Source organism: Pholcus phalangioides, unplaced genomic scaffold (genome assembly GCF_987345545.1).
Source record: "Pholcus phalangioides strain wild (caught in Gottingen) unplaced genomic scaffold, Ppha-v1.0 ptg000007l_1, whole genome shotgun sequence".
NCBI classification, from domain to species: domain Eukaryota; kingdom Metazoa; phylum Arthropoda; class Arachnida; order Araneae; family Pholcidae; genus Pholcus; species Pholcus phalangioides.
In genome coordinates this window covers 27,024,949-27,042,955 of record NW_028301600.1, presented here as the reverse complement: position 1 = coordinate 27,042,955, position 18,007 = coordinate 27,024,949, and the positions used below count along the sequence as shown (strand labels likewise).

At 37.2% G+C, this 18,007-nt stretch overlaps 1 protein-coding gene across 1 annotated transcript in view; it reads left to right on the top strand.

Annotated features, from left to right (window-relative positions):
• Window positions 1-5,939, top strand: part of LOC149085128 (transmembrane protein 8B-like) — a 31,696-nt gene extending 25,757 nt beyond the window's left edge. The window contains exons 5-11 of the mRNA XM_089232942.1: window positions 112-356; window positions 855-1,195; window positions 1,745-1,968; window positions 2,211-2,365; window positions 2,476-2,654; window positions 3,588-3,848; window positions 4,083-5,939. Of these exons, the coding sequence (XP_089089068.1) occupies window positions 112-356; window positions 855-1,195; window positions 1,745-1,968; window positions 2,211-2,365; window positions 2,476-2,654; window positions 3,588-3,848; window positions 4,083-4,403 (1,726 nt within the window). The 3' untranslated portion in view covers window positions 4,404-5,939. The remainder of the gene's footprint in view (window positions 1-111; window positions 357-854; window positions 1,196-1,744; window positions 1,969-2,210; window positions 2,366-2,475; window positions 2,655-3,587; window positions 3,849-4,082) is intronic.
• Window positions 5,940-18,007: the final 12,068 nt, after the last annotated feature.

Here is an 18,007-nt window from a genome sequence, read left to right as displayed (position 1 = left end):
TGTGTAAATCATTTAATTTTCTGCCGAAACACATGTAAATTCACTATTAAATATTTCACTGCACACAGACAATGTTTGAAATAATTAATTCCACTCGGGCATTTCTTTCAGATTTTTCGCATCAGAAAGCATGTGGTTTGCTCGAATCACGTTGACAGAATGTGACCCTTGCCCTGTCGCTTTGTCTTTCCAACCCCGAGTCTTCCCAACAGAAGAGAGAGCCCTATCCAGAGTAGATTGCACAATCGCTGAATGTGTATTGGAGGTGGCAGTTGCCGAAGATGATTGGAATTACATTGTAGTTGAGCCTCAAGAACCCGGAATCATAACATATCGCATAGAAGTGCAATCTGCAAGTATGTTTATTCAATTACATGTATAATCATTACTTCAAATATGTATAGCCAAATATAAGAGTTGTAATGCAAATACAGTACATAAAAAAAGAATTTATTTTTCATTAAGTTGTACAAGAGGCATCTAAATTTTTAACAGAAAATATTTACACTTCAGCACATATAGAAATGAACCATGCCAAATAATTTAGATCAACCTTGAGAGAATTCAGCTCATTTGCATATTTTCTGATTGAAAACTTGTACCTGTGTATTCTTATGTAGTTCCTACTCGTGCTAAAATTAGTTCCTACTCTCTCCATTAAAGCCTTTTAGTTCAAAGGGTCTGTTCTTCCTCACTGAGTCTGATGAAGAAACAATTGCTGATGGTAAAAAAACATCAGATGTTTTGATTTTATAATATAGACTCACATCGTGAGATCAGTTTTGGATATACATAGACATAAGATATAACATTGGTCTAACAGTTAATGGTATATATATATTTTTACTCAACAGTTTGTCCAATGGAAGGAGCTGGTGATCAATACAACGAGTTCACAATACAGCCAGTGCCAAAACCGATAATCAAGATGAAAAATGGGTCAGAATGCTCACCATCGTTTTCTGAGAGTTTTGGAACGTTGAACGCTCGACATTGTTATTCTCGCTTAGAACTTATAAGACAGAAATTGCCAGGAAACTTCGCTTTCAGATACAGCCGTCTATCAGGGTATTCTTTCGTTTCACCCGTCGTAAATATATCGACTCTACATCCTTCTTTGGCTATGTTTAGAGTTATGCCGATCGTTGATATCGGAGGAACATTCACAGTAGAAGCGGACCTCCCACCACCTTCTGTAAGTATTAAAGTGATTCAGCTGTATAACTCTTGTTATAAGAGCAGTTCTCGCCTCAACAACAGCTGAGCTCGAATATATGCAGCAGAAGTAAGAAATTATATTTTTTTAACAAAAAATTTATTTTTAAATTTAAATGAGTTTTATAAAATCGATATTTCAGTAATTTTGATTCTCAATCAGGCAGAGTATGTCGATCTTTTACATATGAATGGAAAACGATGGCAATTGCCCTAACCTTAGGGCATTTTAAATAGGTAATGGTTTTTAGAATACACGTTAACAGATCTCACTTATCGTAACTGCTGAACAACAGGTAAAATTATCAAGCCCTGTTATACGCTTTGCATGAATTTTAAGTCAAATTTATTCTCTGTTTGCAAGCGAGAATATGGCTCTCGGGTTTTTTTTTCATTTCCAAAATTATTTTATAATGTTAGTCAACAAGTCAAGATGTCGCATTCCAAGGAGGAAAAGCATCCAACATTTAAATGAGTTTATACGATTTGTGAATGAGTAGTGACCTCTGAACGAATGTTCTTTCACTAGGTTGCAGGTAATACGAAACTCTCTCTCGAAGCATGTCTTCAGTACAACGAAAGACCTCATATCACAGATGATGGAATCTGCAGTGCGGGATTCGGAATGTACTTAAATACAAGCACAACAAATAGCTCGAACGGCAAACTCATGGTGCCTTTCCCAGAAGCTGGTCTCTGGTATCTCTTATTGAAACCTCGATGCTATATCGAGAAGGAAGGAAGGTACAGAATGTAAGTGCAGAGTACTCTCATCTCTTTTTCTATAATTAATTTATGTAAAAAAACAATAACCGTCTAAGGGCGGTATTCACCGATATGATTTAAACTATAGTCACAATTTTTTGATGACACGGATATATTGGTTAAATTCAGGTTTTTAACCAATCTATGTCGATCTCTTATCCAAGAATTGTGACTACAGTTTAAACCATGTCGGTGAATACAGCCCTTTAAGTGATATTTTCCATTTTCAGTCAAATCATTTACGTTCCATGTCCGACGAATACAACGCCAGTTGTTCTTCGTTTAGAATCTGGTCCTTGTTCATTGGGACAGTGTGGTGAATATGGACGTTGCTATCAATATCTGAGTGGTGGTTTGGTTTTCAGTTCTTGTCTCTGCACCGCAGGTAAAAATCAATACCTTTATATCAAGTTTATATTTATACCTGTGCATAAAATCTCTCAAGTATATGATGTATTGAATACAGATCTTTCTTAATTTTTTTTAATTTCACAGGACGGAAAGGCTGGGACTGTGGAGATGATTCGGAAGCTCACACGTACACCCAGTTGTTAGTAACAGTGCTTTTACTAACTGTTAGCAACATATTGTACTTACCTGTGACTGTCCTTGCAATATATAGACGGTACTTTACAGAAGCTTTGGTTTATGTAACTGCAATGGTTTTTTCTGCAGTAAGTTAAGATTCAATTTTTACCATTACAAAGTTATACTAATAGTAATTGTATTTATGTAAAATCTACTTGTATTCACAGACTTTTTAGTACGATTGTATTATACAAGGATGACGTCACTCTCCGCTACCATACGAAGGTTTTTTAACAACTGGCTGTTGCGAAGATATATTTTAGAAAGTGAGAAAATGCAACTGTCTCTGCGGGGAATCGAACCCACGTTCTTTCACTTTCCGGGTGAACGCCCTAGACCACTAGACTACAGAGGCACCGAATCTCTCAATATTTCCTTGGAGCTCGTGTACACTGATAGGGACCGTACATGGACGGCCGGACCAGACTCAAGCCAAGCTCACAACTGCGGACGCTGCCACCTGAGCTTGGCCTGAGTCTGGTCCGGCCGTCCATGTACGGTCCCTATCAGTGTACACGAGCTCCAAGGAAATATTGAGAGATTCGGTGCCTCTGTAATCTAGTGATCTAGGGCGTTCACCCGGAAAGTGAAAGAACGTGGATTCGATTCCCCGCAGAGACAGTTGAATTTTCTCTCTTTCCAAAATATATCTTCGCAACAGCCAGTTGTTAAAAAATCCTTCTTACTATTGTATTAGACTTTTTTCTACTTATTTTTTAGACGTTCAGACTATGATTTTGGTCTTCCGCCTGTAATGTGTTTAACTTTAACGTATGCCAAAACAAAAGTAACTCTATATGATAAGAAAACTTCTACCGTATAATACAATATTCTAAAGTCAACCAAAATAGATTATTTATGAATACGTTATCAGATATAACCCCATTAGAAAACATTACTGCGTAAAACTGTGAAAACTTATGAATTCCTAAATTCTGTTGATGAATGTGATCTTTAATCTTTCTCGAGATCATTTTTCATTATCTTATTGATATTGGTGTCTTGTTTTACTTGCTCAGCTTTTTCACGCATGTGATTTCGAAGTATCCCCTTTCTGTGTGATTCGTTTGAGCGTTCTTCAATATTGTGATGTATACGCCAGTGTATTAGCTGTATGGATTACAATGGTTGCTCTCGCTGATCTTCCAACAAGTGGACGTTCACTTAGCAACATGGTAGGAGCGCTTGGCTTAGCAGTGGGAGTGGAATATGACAGAACTGGATTCTGGGTTTTCTTGGTACCTATAGGAGCTGGTCTTTTCCTCGCTTCAGTTTCATGGGTAAGTAAAAATACTGTAAGAATTTCATATTCAAAGTGAATTATAGTAATATGGTGTATATGATTTCAACTTACCGTTTGTTCATTCAGAAAAATACAATGATATTAAAAAAGAGTGAATAAATGTTTTTTATGCATTACTGCACAATTCAATGTAACTTCAGACACAAAATAAAATGTTGTCACACCAGAAAAAAAATTTAAATTTTTATGTTTTTCTTTATTTTATTTTAAGGGATTTCACTGCTATTATCAACGTCGCTGCTTCGTACACAAACTGAGTTGGTTTCGTTTGATGATTGGTTTTGGTCTGATGGCTTCTGGTCTTGTGCTGTTCGCAATGTTTGAAGGTCACCCGAATTACGCTTACGTCCACAGTGGCAGACACGCTTGTTTTGCACTTGCTCTTCTATTTCTTTTGCCGGGACGAAAAAGCACTAAAGGCATGCAAGATGGTATCAACACATGCAGCTACATTCGAGTTGAAGAGCTTAGCGATATAAGTCATCCTCTGGAATGTGGAGTTTACCAGCATTTGCTAACTCCGACACCTTGAAGAGAGATAAATGAAACGATAACCTGTTATATGCAGGTATATCCCTGTCTTTAAAACTTCAAAGTTTTTTACTCGATGATGAACAAGGAAACTGCTCTAACATTGAAATAAAAACCACATCTATAAGCTAAATTTTTTACCGTTTACAAATGTTCGAAACGGCGTTAACGTCCCGAGCTTACCTGTAAACTGTAGCATTGCAGCCGCGCGCGTATATATATCTAAGCTTACATTTAAATTTTTCTTTCCAATCAAATTTTAAATCTTCGAATACGTGTTGAATATTATAACTTTTTTAAATGTTTTATCGTCAGCAATATATTCTTGAAATTTTGTTCCCCAATGATACACAAGTAGTATCATGTCAAATGTTTTTGAGTAAGAGAAAAAAAAAGCACGTAATTCCCCTTACCACTGAATTCTTTTTTTGTTTTATATAAACAGTTTTTATTTTCTGCATTTCTATATAATTGCACAAAAATACGTTATATGCTGAGCGCATATCACAATCGAATAGCTTATGAATGTGCAGGCTGCTCAAACACACAACAACAATGCATATCAGCATCAAAATATACTGAATCTTCCCCAGAGCTATGCTCGGAGCACCTGTGATAAAAATTGATACAAAGAGCAAAAAAAAATTCCCAATAAAATGTAAATATTGAAAAAATAATCAGCACTTATGCACTAAAAATACCAAAGTGTACCTAGACAAAAAAACCCATTTTTAGTTTACTTGTATCTTCCATTCGTAACAACTGTAAATCGAAATTTTTCTAGTCGAAAAAAAACTGTTCAGGGACCACTACCATACGCACATTACACTCACACAAAAAATGTTATTCACATGCACTCAAAGTTGTGAAAAAAAGTATTTGCATATCAATTGTCCATAAAATCACACAAATTCATAAAAACGGCAAAAAAAAAAACTATATGTAATTAATAATGAAGCTTGATAAGTAATAGTAAAAAGAAAATAATCAACAAAGGAAATAAAACTGAAACAATTGGAAGCTCAAAAGAAAAATCATGGAAATATTGAAAAATAAATTTGCATATCAGAACCAAAAACCTTTCTCATATTGTCCAAACATACCTAAAAATAAACATTTCCTCAAACTTTTTTTTTGGAGATTCTAATTACATCTTATACGTACGCCATGGATATGACATCGTAGCCCTATTGTACTATGGAAAATATTAAGCTTAATTTTATTTCTTTTCTGAAAAACAGGAAAAAGAACTACGTACTAAAAACTGTTTCTGGTTTGAGTGTTATTTTTAACTTAATTCCGTAAAACCTCTCCTTCTCTTGAAAATGTGTTTCATTTTTTCGCACATCTGAAAAACAAAAACTTGTTGTAAATTCACAAAGAAGTTGGTTGGTGTTACATATTAATTAATGTGTTTCTTGTAAAGGTTTAATCGTACTTGTTTAGAAACTGACGTGTTTTAACTGTTCAATTACATCTATGCCATTAAATATGTAATTCAGTGTAATGTAAAATTAATAAAGATTTGGATGTTGTATTCTAGTGATATCTCTCATTTCTCTACTTGAGAGTTGATTTCTTCATTACAGTAAGGCCGTCTGAACAGTGTCATGGGCCCCCGTTAAAAGTGATGTGGTGGCGCTCTCTACCTGGCTGGAAGCATCAGCCTGTCAACGTAATTTCGTAATATCATAGTAGTGTATCTCCCAATTACGGGGGGGGGGGGTAGCTTTGCCCGGTTGTACCGGGCCCGCGCTTTGAGGAAGCCCCATTTATGCGACATGCGTTGTAGCTCTTAGCAATGAATAAAATACTGTACTCATTTTTTTAAATAAAACAACGTAGCTACGGTTTCAACTACGAACATTTATATGAATATTCTAAAATCTAAATAATGTTAACGAATTAGTGAAAATTATTCGTCCCGTGGTGTGACCTCGCATCGTTTTATCGTTTTCGCACTGGGCTTCGCGTTTGATAAAGAAAACAACTAGAATCGAGAAACCACAATTTTTTGTCACTGATATTATAATTATGCAGTCGATGCCGCTTATTATAATCACGGATAAAGTTATCATTCGGGTATTGTTATCACTTTCGTTAAGAACGGAGCGGACTGACTCCAAAACGGGGAAAAATTCTTTTTTGTCATTGGGGTGAATCACACTTTTTCCCCCATCTTTATTAACCTGCAGACTATGTAGACGTAAGGGAGTGCAACCGCCCCATCCCCACTTGTTGAAAAACGTTTCCGTACTCCCTTTACGTTTGCCTTATTGCAATGGTTCCCAAAGTGTGGGTTGCGGCCCCCGGGGGTCGTGAGAGATTTTTCCAAATTGAAAACGTTCTATAAAAATGTTCGCAACGTAATTAAAAATATGACAAGACTAAAAAATGTCTCAGCTAACACTAAAAAACTCAGCTGAACAACTAATACCGTGCTTACCATGCATATTTCATATAATATAAGGTTATGAAATTCTACATGTACAATAATCAATAGATCAAGCTAATATTTATATTGGGGATTTTCAGAAAGAATCAACCGATTTCAAAATATTTTTATTTATTTTGAAAAATTAAAAACATAGAACGAGATGAATGTGAATGTATAGGGGAAATGTCTAAATTTTAACTTATGAACAATTATAACAATAGTGTGTCATTAATATGAAAGCTCTGTTGATGAAGAAGTGAAGTCATTAAAAATATTGGGAAGAAGGAGGGCGGGGATTAAAAATATTGTGGGAGTAAAGTGCATCGGGTACTCGCTACAATAGAAAATATTTCTGTAGTTGCGAAATAATTTTGTGTAATGCAGCAAGGATGACTGCCACAACCATGAAAATGTTATGAATATTCAAAAATAATATAGAAAGTCAACAAAAATTATTTTTCCTACTAAAGAAACGAAAATATTTTTGCACTGAGCCCTGCGTTTGACAATGGTGACCGAGAGTTTGGTTACAGTTATCCGTTTTGCACTATTACGATGCACAGGATATTCATTTGTCCTAATTTGCGGCGGAGTTGATGGCACCGTTCACATGATTCAAAGCTAAAAAGCGTATGGGCAATTTGAAATTTCATAAAACAATTCTGCTAACTAAATGTCGAAAAACAGTTTGAATCCATACATAATTGATTACGGAAATTAAAACACATTCATTAAAAAAAAATGAAGAGTGTCTCGAAAAACGGGACATATGGTCACAAGATGTAGGGCTCGTCGATTAAAATTCGTCAAAAAGGGGGTCGCTCACCAAAATGTTTAGGAACCACTGCCTTAGTGTATCATGCATACTACTAGAGACACTTTAATACATTTCCTAGAAGGCAAATGAGAGAGGGAGAGAAAGTTTATTTTTAAAAAAAATTATACTTTTTCGGTTCTTCGTCAATTTCTCTCCGTTAACCAGAATCGAATTTCTTGTGAGTAAGGGTATGCTCTTAGTGCATGCGTATTTCCAATTCTGGAAACCAGAGTATTTTCTGATTGGTTAAAAACCTGAATTTCAACTTTTCTAGTTTTCAGGTTTCGAACGACTAACGGGAAAAATTTCTTTGTCTTTCCGATTCCGGCAATCGGTAGCGATCGGACCAATCCGAATGGAGAAACACTCCGTTCATTTGCATAGCATGTCGCCGCTTTGCGCGATCCGGCTGTGAGAAGCAGAAAATTCCCCACCGGTTACAGATTCCACGCGTGTCTAACTAGTATTTAAACTACTGTAGATTGCGAATGATAGAAGATTCTGATTTATTGATTAACATAATAATTTTTCAATTTTCTTTCGAAAACTCAAATTTGGTACTGTGGTAAATTTGAAATTTATAATTTGGTAAATCTGAGAATATTGAGAGAATCGTTTAACATCAGCAAGTAGTTAGGACAGCGGTTCTCAACCTTTTCTGACTCGCGGAGCCCTTTTGAACTTATATTTTTTTATGGCGGAGCTTTGTTTGGCTCGAGGAGTTTTTTTTAATACATACACTGCTGGCCACCCAAATTGCAACACCAAAAAAGACAAGAGATATCGCAACAATATTTATTTTGTAGATAACATGTTGACCAAGCATCAAATGATTAAATTTATAGACTTCTGTGAAGTGTGGTTCCTGCCAAAATCAGTAGCCAGAGTAGCCGCCATTGTTGGAGATCACCGCTGCCACACGCCTCGTCATTGATTCAAAGAGACTTTGGATGTGTTCTTGGGGTACAGCAGACCAAGCAGCTTCCACGCGTTGCCAAAGTTGATCTGGTGTGGCAGCTGGGGATGTAATCTGGGTCAATCGTTGAGCAACCATGGACCACATGTTTTCTATCGGCGAAAGATCCGGAGAGACAACCTTTGGACAATGCGTGCCACGTGTGGTCGCGCATTATCCTGTTGAAATATGGCTGTGGGCAAGCCCTGAAGGTAAGGAAGGACAACTGGCTCCAACACCTCGGAGATGTAGCGCTGGCTTTTTAAAGTACCGGCAATGCGTACTAGAGGAGTGCGAGAGTGATATCCAATACCGCCCCATACCATAATACCCGGTGCAGGACCAGTGTGGCGGTGCATAACGCAGCTGTTCAGCATCCTCTCTCCACGGTGTCTCCAGACTCGAATCCGACCATCGTGGTGTTGCAGACAGAAGCGTGACTCGTCAGTAAAGACAATTTCATTCCATTGTGCCGTCCACATCCTTCTTTCATCGCACCATTGTCGGCGGAGACGTCTGTGGTTCTGCGTCAAGGGTAGACGAAGCAATGGACGTCTTGCGGACAGACCACTCTGCTGTAAACGGCGTCGGATGGTACGCGCAGACACTGGATGATGCGGTACAGACTGAATGTGCTGTGCTATGGTTCGTGATGTGGCTGAGCGATCCGTCACTGCCATACGCACAATACGCCTGTCATCACGTGAAGTGGTGCACTGAGGTGGATGCGATCGAACACGTCGGTCCGTCGTACCCTCCTGCATCCAACGATCACATATCCGCATTACAGTTGTTTGGTTTCGTCCACCACGACTACCGATTTCCCTGAAAGATAATCCACAATCTCGGTAGGCCACTATCCTTCCTCTGTCGAACTCGGATAATTGATCAAAAGATGATCGTTTTTTTGAAAAAACCACAAGAAAAACACAATTGCCGTACTTCAAATCGTCGAAATCTCCAAGCCTTAAATAGCGCTTTGAAGTGGCGCCACAGGCGCGCGTGATGTGCGTCTGCGCTGAAATTCTAATCATTTGCATATCTCACCTCCGCTAATGCATGTTGTAAATTTCATATTATTTGCATGCTTCCTTCAGGGTGTTGCATTTACGGTGGCCAGCAGTGTATTTATATGACGGAACCATATAGCGGCGAAACCGACTGATTTATTTTACTTTCCTCGAGCGGCTGCGGAGCACCTGGGAAGTGCACACGGAGCCCCAAAGGCTCCGCGTAGCAGCGGTTGAGAACCACTGAGTTAGGAGAAAATATGACGATATTCAGCACTTTTTTTTTTGGTTACGTTTATCAACATTTTTAAATGTAAGCAACATCACTGATCGAATCCATTATTCTAGACTGAAATTTCATCAAAATTTCCGGTAAATTTAAATAATTTATTCACGATTTATCATATTTACCAATACCAGCTGGAGATTACACATAATCACCGGTAAATGTGAGAAGCAAAATTTATTACACTTACAAAAATGGTTGGTAGCTATGCATAATAACAAGATTTATCAAATTTCAGTAACATATATAGCGGATTCTGTTTTAATTGGGAGAAATTATTGTTTTGGTGGGTTTCTTTTCTTTTGGAAGTAAAGTGACGCTATCTGTCAAAGCGGCTTTGCTATCTGTTGTGAAATTGTGGAAAATAGCGTCATCAGGGTGCGCGCACAGGCGTCCTCCTTTCTCAGTTTTCGAATCTGGTAACCGTAGCTATGGGGCAAACGTGTACCAAAGCCTCCTAGATAGACTAGTATCTATCAACATCATCTATAGCAGAAGGTGAAGGTCCATCTGAAGCTCGTGACGTCACTAAAGGTCCTCTCACCTGTTGCCTTACTCTCACCTATAACCAGGGCCGAATCTTGAATCCTGCGAACTACGCGGTCAAAGGGGGCACCAACTGAAGAAGGGCAATTTTTTAGATTATGTTTCAATGGTTAATATTTTCAGAAAAAAATATTAGTATACAGGGCATCCAAAATTAAAAGACCACATTTTAAAGTAGCCTACAGGCGAAACCAGTCATCAGAAAATTGTGAAATTTTGTGGAGGACTTCATGAAGTGGTGGGAATTTGTTTCAGAAGGAAAAAAAATTAGTTGCACGTGTCGCCACCAGAGGGCGTTTTATTAAGAAATTACGCATTTAGGCAAACGTTTACAATTTTAACAATTGTTAAACACTTTTACAATTGTTACTGCAACAAAACATGTTCCACGTGATGGCCATCATTTTCAGATATCATGTGAAATCGCAAGATGGCATATTCCACAACTGACCGAAATGTGTGCGAAGAAATGTTCAGCACGCGGCGTGAAATACTGCCTTTAAGTCCAGGTAAAGTTCTTGGATTGTTACTACTTACCAGACGTTTCAAAAGCTCCCAACGCCAAAAATCACATGGATTAAGGTCCGGGGATCGGGGAGACCATAGATTAGGGAAGTCACTGCTGGGCTGATGATATGTTCTTCTGTAAAATATGTTTTAAGAACATTCTTAAAACACACTGCAATGTGTGGAGGAGCTCCGTCTTGCTTAAAGATTGTGTCTGCAAGGCAGTGGCGTGATTGCAGAGCCGGAACAATTTCGTTCTGTAATAACAGCAATGCATATCGCTTCCCGGTGATCGAAGATGCGACTGGACCTGTAGAACGTAGGTACTCCTTGTAGAAGTAGGGACCGAGAATAAATGATGCATTAAATCCACATCATACCGTCACTTTATGCAACGGAACCTCTAAGATAGCGTGCGGATTTTCTGGTTCCCGAATTCGGCAGTTGTGAGTATTGACTGCACCATCCAAGTGAAAATGCGCTTCGCCTGTCCAGAGGATATTAAAGATAAGATTATTATAAAAGCTGCTGAAATTTACTTAATCTTACGTTAATTAGGTAAAATTTACATAATTTAAGGAGGACGTGTCCTCCTTTTTGATGTCATTTCAAGCGCCCCCCTACGTTTCGGAAAATTCACCCTTTGTCCTCCTTTTCAGGTTTCCTGAATTATTTTTTTCTTGGGAAAATTTTTTTTTCTCCACTTTGAAACATATTTCTTCATAGGTATGAGTGTTTTTCCCCACGCGCATTCCCCAAAAGCCGTCGAAATTTCCAGATTTTTTTCGATTTCTGCTTTTTTCAGCTGTTCTGTTTTAACAGAAGTGTGTAACTACAGTGTGTCACTGCAGTGTTGTGCAGGTTGAGCATTGCCAGAACGCGCATGCGCGATTTTGTCTGGCTGTAACGCTCGATTCGCTCGCCCAGTAATCGCTCCGTGTGCGGAGGGCCGTAGCAACTTATCGCCAAACGCTCGCTATTTTCGACTACTTTATTAGTACATACACCTATAGGCCGAAGGTGTATTGGCCTATTCGGCCTATAGGCGGAGGCCCGCAAACAGATTCGTCAACCGCCCGAACGAAGAACTCGGCCCCCCCGCTACACTCGGACGTCACTTCGCACCTCGGGCCGATAAAGGGGGCCCCTGCTCCCTGACCTGAAAATATTCACTCTGTTTTCACCACAACCGCGGATGCATCTTGCGATTGGTGATGTAAATGAATCACATTTAACCTGTGCAACGTCCTTGGACAGACCAAGGACAAATACGCATAGTATTTAAGTATAATCTAAGAAGAGGTACGAATTGGATATTGCAAGTAAATAGTGACGCATTCAAGAAAATTATGTATAAAGCAACTATATTTTGTGGATGGAAGAGTTATAGAGTGAAAGAATTCCTTAAGCCTTTACAATGTTTTAACTGTTGCATATTTGGCCATATGGCCAAAACATGTAAATGGGATAGTAAATGTAAAAACTGTGGTGAACTTGGACATATAAAGGTCGATTGTGTAAAAGAAGTGAAGTGTGGTAACTGTGAGGAATATAATAGACAGAAAAGAGTCAAATGGGGTACTTTGCACCTCAGTACGTCAGTGAACTGTAGGTTATATCAAAGAGAAATTGATAAACTTAGAGAAAGAACGAATTATTGTTGTTAATTCGAATAGTGTAAATAATTAATGTTGTTAATTCGAATAGTGTAAATAATTAATGTTGTTAATTCGAATAGTGTAAATAATTAATGTTGTTAATTCGAATAGTGTAAATAATTAATGTTGTTAATTCGAATAGTGTAAATAATTAATGTTGTAAATCCCATAAAAACTGTTAAACTGTTTATTGAAATGTAGAAATGTGTAAATAATGAACAAAACTATTTTGATTTTAAAATAAGTGCAAGTTGTACTTTGTTTTAATAAAATTTAAATTTTTCCAGTCACGGGGTGGAATGGGAGCCCCAGACAGGGATAGATTAAAATGATTAAAATTAAATGATATATACATTAATTAATTTTATGACACTGGTGCGAGTGGTGCCAGCCCAATTTCTCTCCTGCTGGGCTGGATTCATTCGCGGCGTCCGACCTTCAGAACTAGCGCATGCCTTTAGGGGCGGGTCACGTAAACTCATGAGCTTAACCTGTGCAACGGTTTAAAGAAATTGAATTTAAGATCATACACACATTAAAAAACGAAGATGGTAATGAGGAAAAAAACTCAGCCGAGTTTGTGGGACTCGAACCAACAACCTTCATTATGGGCACCTCACGCTCTAACCACCAATTACGGATGCTGAACCTTCGTTGAATTAAGTATATCTATTATGCAAGATATACAGAAAACTGGATGAAGGTATTTAATTTTGAGATGATTTTTAAGGAAGGAAAAAACTCATCTCTGCCTCTACAGCAGTGTTTCCCAAAGTGGGCAATATCACCCCCTGGTGGGTGATAGAACCTACTGATTTAGCATAGGATCCTATGGGTTTACGTGAGTTGGGGGGGGGGGCGCTGAGAGGAAAAATTTCTGATGAAGGGGGGAGGGGGCGATGGAACAAAAAGTTTGAAAGTCTATGCTCTACAGGGAGTCGAACCTAGGTCCCTCGATTGCCGGACGAGTGCTCTGACCACCAAGCTACAAAGGAGACAGAGATTTTTCTTCGCTATAGCGTATATATGCCAAACGGACCGTGCAATGGACACGATCAGCTCATAGACGACAAGCCATCAGATGGCTATATATATATCTATCATATTAAACGTCGCCAGGAAATATGTTGGCGCCAACCAATTGTCCAGAAAAGCACGCGCATGCGCGTTCTGACAATGGTTAACCTGCACAACACTGCAGGGAGACGCTTCCGTCTTATTGGTCGGAATAGTGGCGGCATCTATTGTGGAAATTTAGATAAATGACGTCATTGATTGTGCGTGCGCAGGGATCCTCCTGCCGCAGTTTGCGAATCTAGTAACCCTAGCTTTGGCAGTACTCTAATGCAGTTACACGTGCTGCCATCTAACGAAATATTTTATGCTTACAAACTATCAAAAAAGTTCTCAAAAAAATTACTTTCATCTTATCAATTTTTTGATGTGTGGGATACTTCTATTCATCACAACTCTGCCCGACTTAGTGTTAGAACAGGCCCGTCATTTGGGGAAGAGGGGCCCGGTTTTTGAAAATACACAAAATGGTACATATACATACGTAGAGTACATGTGCTATGCCCCCCAACCCCCCCGGAAAAAGTTGAAATGACGGCCGTGTCAGAAATCAATGCTAATGCTTAATCCATTTTATATTTTTCACGATTCTCATTCTTTGGAGATTTGTTACTACCGCCGTATGAAATAACCGTGTATGGGGAGATAGTCTCTCTCCACATCCTGCTGGAGCATAAGTGCTCCTGGAACGAGCGGAAAGAGAATCACCGAGGGTGTGCTTAGTGAGAGCAGCAGCTCTCCCAATAATTTTACGCCTACAAGCAGGGCCGTAACTAGGGAGGAGCAGGCGGAACTCATGCCCCGGACCGGAGAGGGCTGAAACCTCTCCAACATTACAAGGGGACGCCAAAATGCGCACTTGCCCTGGTGACTAAACATCTAGTTGCGGTCCTGCCTACGAGTACAGAAAATTTCCACCTACCAAACAAAAGACAATATAGTACTAAACTTAGTATTAACCGTTTTCATTGGCGTACGCAAAGGGGAAGGGGGTTTTAACACCCCCAAGCCGAGATTAGTGTTATTTTGCAGGGAAAAACGTAAACACCCCCTTGAGAAAATTCTGCATAAGCCTATAACCCTTTTTATGTCTCTGAATCTACCTTTAAAAGCTTAATAATATGAGGCACACAAAATTCTGTATAAAAATTAACTTTCATTCCATTCCAAACTGTGGACCATTTATTGTTACTTTACGAATATGAAAGATTTGCATAACTAGGTTTTTGCAATCACAGCTGAAATTTCAAAAGAAAGATACAGGCATTTTCGATGGCATAACTTTTTAATACTCGAGAAATGTTCTACAATAAACATGTAGAAATATTTTACAACAGAACTATTCAACATCATAAAATGCTACAGAACTTATTTTTCAATCTTTAAATCAAAAGTAAAAACAGAAGCTTCCATGGTTTTCCTTTCCTTTTAACTCAAGTTCAAATAACCGCAGAGTTTTTGATTATTAACTGTCTTTATCAGTTACACTTTGCACTTATGTTCAGATGCAATGGCAGTTGAAAACAAAGCAACATTTCTCTCTAAAAAAACTGATTGCCTTCAGTCCAAACAGTACATATGCATATAAAATGAGTGACAGCACAAAAAAGCTTTATCCCACAAGGCACAAAGAGGCGTGACAAAATGTATCACTGCATAGAAAGATTTTTTTTGCCCCAAAATGACAAAATTCCCCAAAAATGCATAGTTAGATTCGTTGGAAATACTTGCATAATTGTTTTTCTTTTTGTACTTCGCAAATAAAATTAGCAAGACTATGCCAGAAAATTTTCAGATGACTAGACTTGCAATCATATTTCAAACAACAAGACCTTCTAGGATTTGCACAAACAAACGAAAATATCAAAGTAATATATCCATGAATCCCACAGAACAGGTAATGGGAAAAATAGAAAACATTCAACACTGTGTCATTGAACTCAACCAGCACCAACTTAACAGATTCAGTATTCACTCACATTCAGAAATAGAAAGCCACGTATCATTTTGGACCCTTGTGAACACTGAACACAAAAAAAAAGGTTACGAAAACGTTTAGGTTATTGCTAACTGGGTAATAAAATACCCATAATAGGCTAAAGACAACATCAAGACTGATGCTAAATAAGGCTTTTGTGAAACTTGTTCCTGCAGCATAGTCCTGAAGAAATATGTTCAATTAAGATACTTGTACTTGAAAAAAAAAATTAACACAAAATCTTATGATCACAAATTAAGTACTGAAGTCTTGAAATATACTTTTAACTGCTTTTTCACTCTTCCAGCTGTTCTCTTTTGATACAAACATTTGAAAACACCACTAAGAATATATTCTTCCCAACAAATTGCCTATAATTCTAATATAATGAAATAAGTCATCACTATCACCTTACATTGTGGGTAGTTTATACATTCTTCAAAAAGAAAAATTACAAAATGAATAAAGGAATTGAGTACAGCATTCTAGCACTTTAAGGACCAAAAATACATGCTGGTAAAAAATCATATGCACTAATTATACATGTGGTTCAAAGTACTAAAATATAAACAAGTTTTGGATTCTTCACTTGCATGTAAAAAAGTTTTATCTTCTTAATAAGATGCATGATACTCAGAGTGCAGACATTCAATAATTTTAGTAAAAGAACAATTAAAAACTTTAATTTTGATATGTTAGAACAAACAAGAATTCTCTAAGCAGCAAAAAATCAAATTCTGGAATCTGATATGTAAATTTTTGCAAAACATATTTCCAATACATTCAGATAATTACAAAATGCATGCAATATAAAATTTATTCTCTTATTTGAATTACTGAACATCATCCTTTATATAACTTGAGCTTCTTAAAAAACAAATTATGTTCAGAAATAATTATTCTCTACAAGGAAACTCACTGATTTTATAACATCAAGTTTATAAGACATGGACATATATCAAATTATAAAAATTCCATAACTCCTTGTGTTACATATTTGAGGTTCTACAAAACTATCCTCACTTTTTAATGGTATCAAGAAAGAGCAAGCATGAAAAAATACTACCATGAATTGAGATATAGCACATTGGATGCTAATGCACAAGCAGAGAAAGCTATGCCAACTTGAAGATGGAACATTAAAACGATAACCTAGGTTCTAACACACAGAAGAATGAATAGAAGATTCATGTGACATAAATCAGTAAAATGTGATAATTTTGTTAATATTCTTCAAACTTAATGACAGAAACAATATGGACAACATTTAGTACACTGTTTTCAAAACATGTTCCCCTTCTCAATCTTAAAGGCAAACTGCATTTCAAGTTTAGAGCAACAGATATGAAACTGGTAATTTCATTTTTTATTTTAAAAAAGGTTTGGCTTTTTTTCAAAAGGAATCTATCTCTTCAATGTATTCTTTTACATGAACACCAGAATATATCAGATTTGCTCATTTAGAAAATTTTATAGGAAAAAATACATAAATATTTAATAAAGCATGGGAAAGAAACTAAAAAAAAACATTGTTAGTCTTTTCCATAAATAATAATACAAAGACATTTATCAAGACAAAGGCATCAAACTTATAAATGACACTGAAGTTCAACCAATTTATCTAAAAAGGTCTTTGACCCAAAACTTATATATACGCCTTGCTACAAATACATTTAAAATCGGAACACAAATCTTAGGAGTCGTACACTTTATATTTTTCAAACTCGCTGTCACATCAAACATATATATTTCAATCTTTGATTTTATACAGGGTGAATCCGACCCTTTCTGCCAAACGAAAGGGGCTGGATAGACGAGCCCGGGGAAATGTGTCAAATCTGAAAAAAACAAAATTTGTCAAGTTTCTAAAAGACCTATAGGCAAACTAAGTACACATTTGGAAAGAGCAGAATTCATTCAATAAGGTGACAATTTCATCGAAATATTTGGTTCTAATGGCGAGCCACAAGCGCTGAAAGATTGGCAAAGTTCAAAATTCAATTATTGCCAACGTTTTTAATCACGAATTTTGCAAATACGCTTCTAGCTAAATTCTGTCAAATTTGCCAAAAACTTGTCCATTCTACCAGTTTCTGAAAGAGCTTACAATAAATCATCGGTTTTCTGGTTCAGGGAAATTTAGTTTTTGTTTGCAATACATCACTAAAATCAGCTTTTATCGAAGTAGATATTCAACGAAAATTCAGAAGCAGCCGTTAGATTTTGACAATTTGATTTTTCACAAAAAATCCTATAAAGTGACATTACTTCTATCTACAGGATATCCATATTTAATAGTGAGCTACAAGCACAGAGATCAGTGAAGTGAAAAATCAA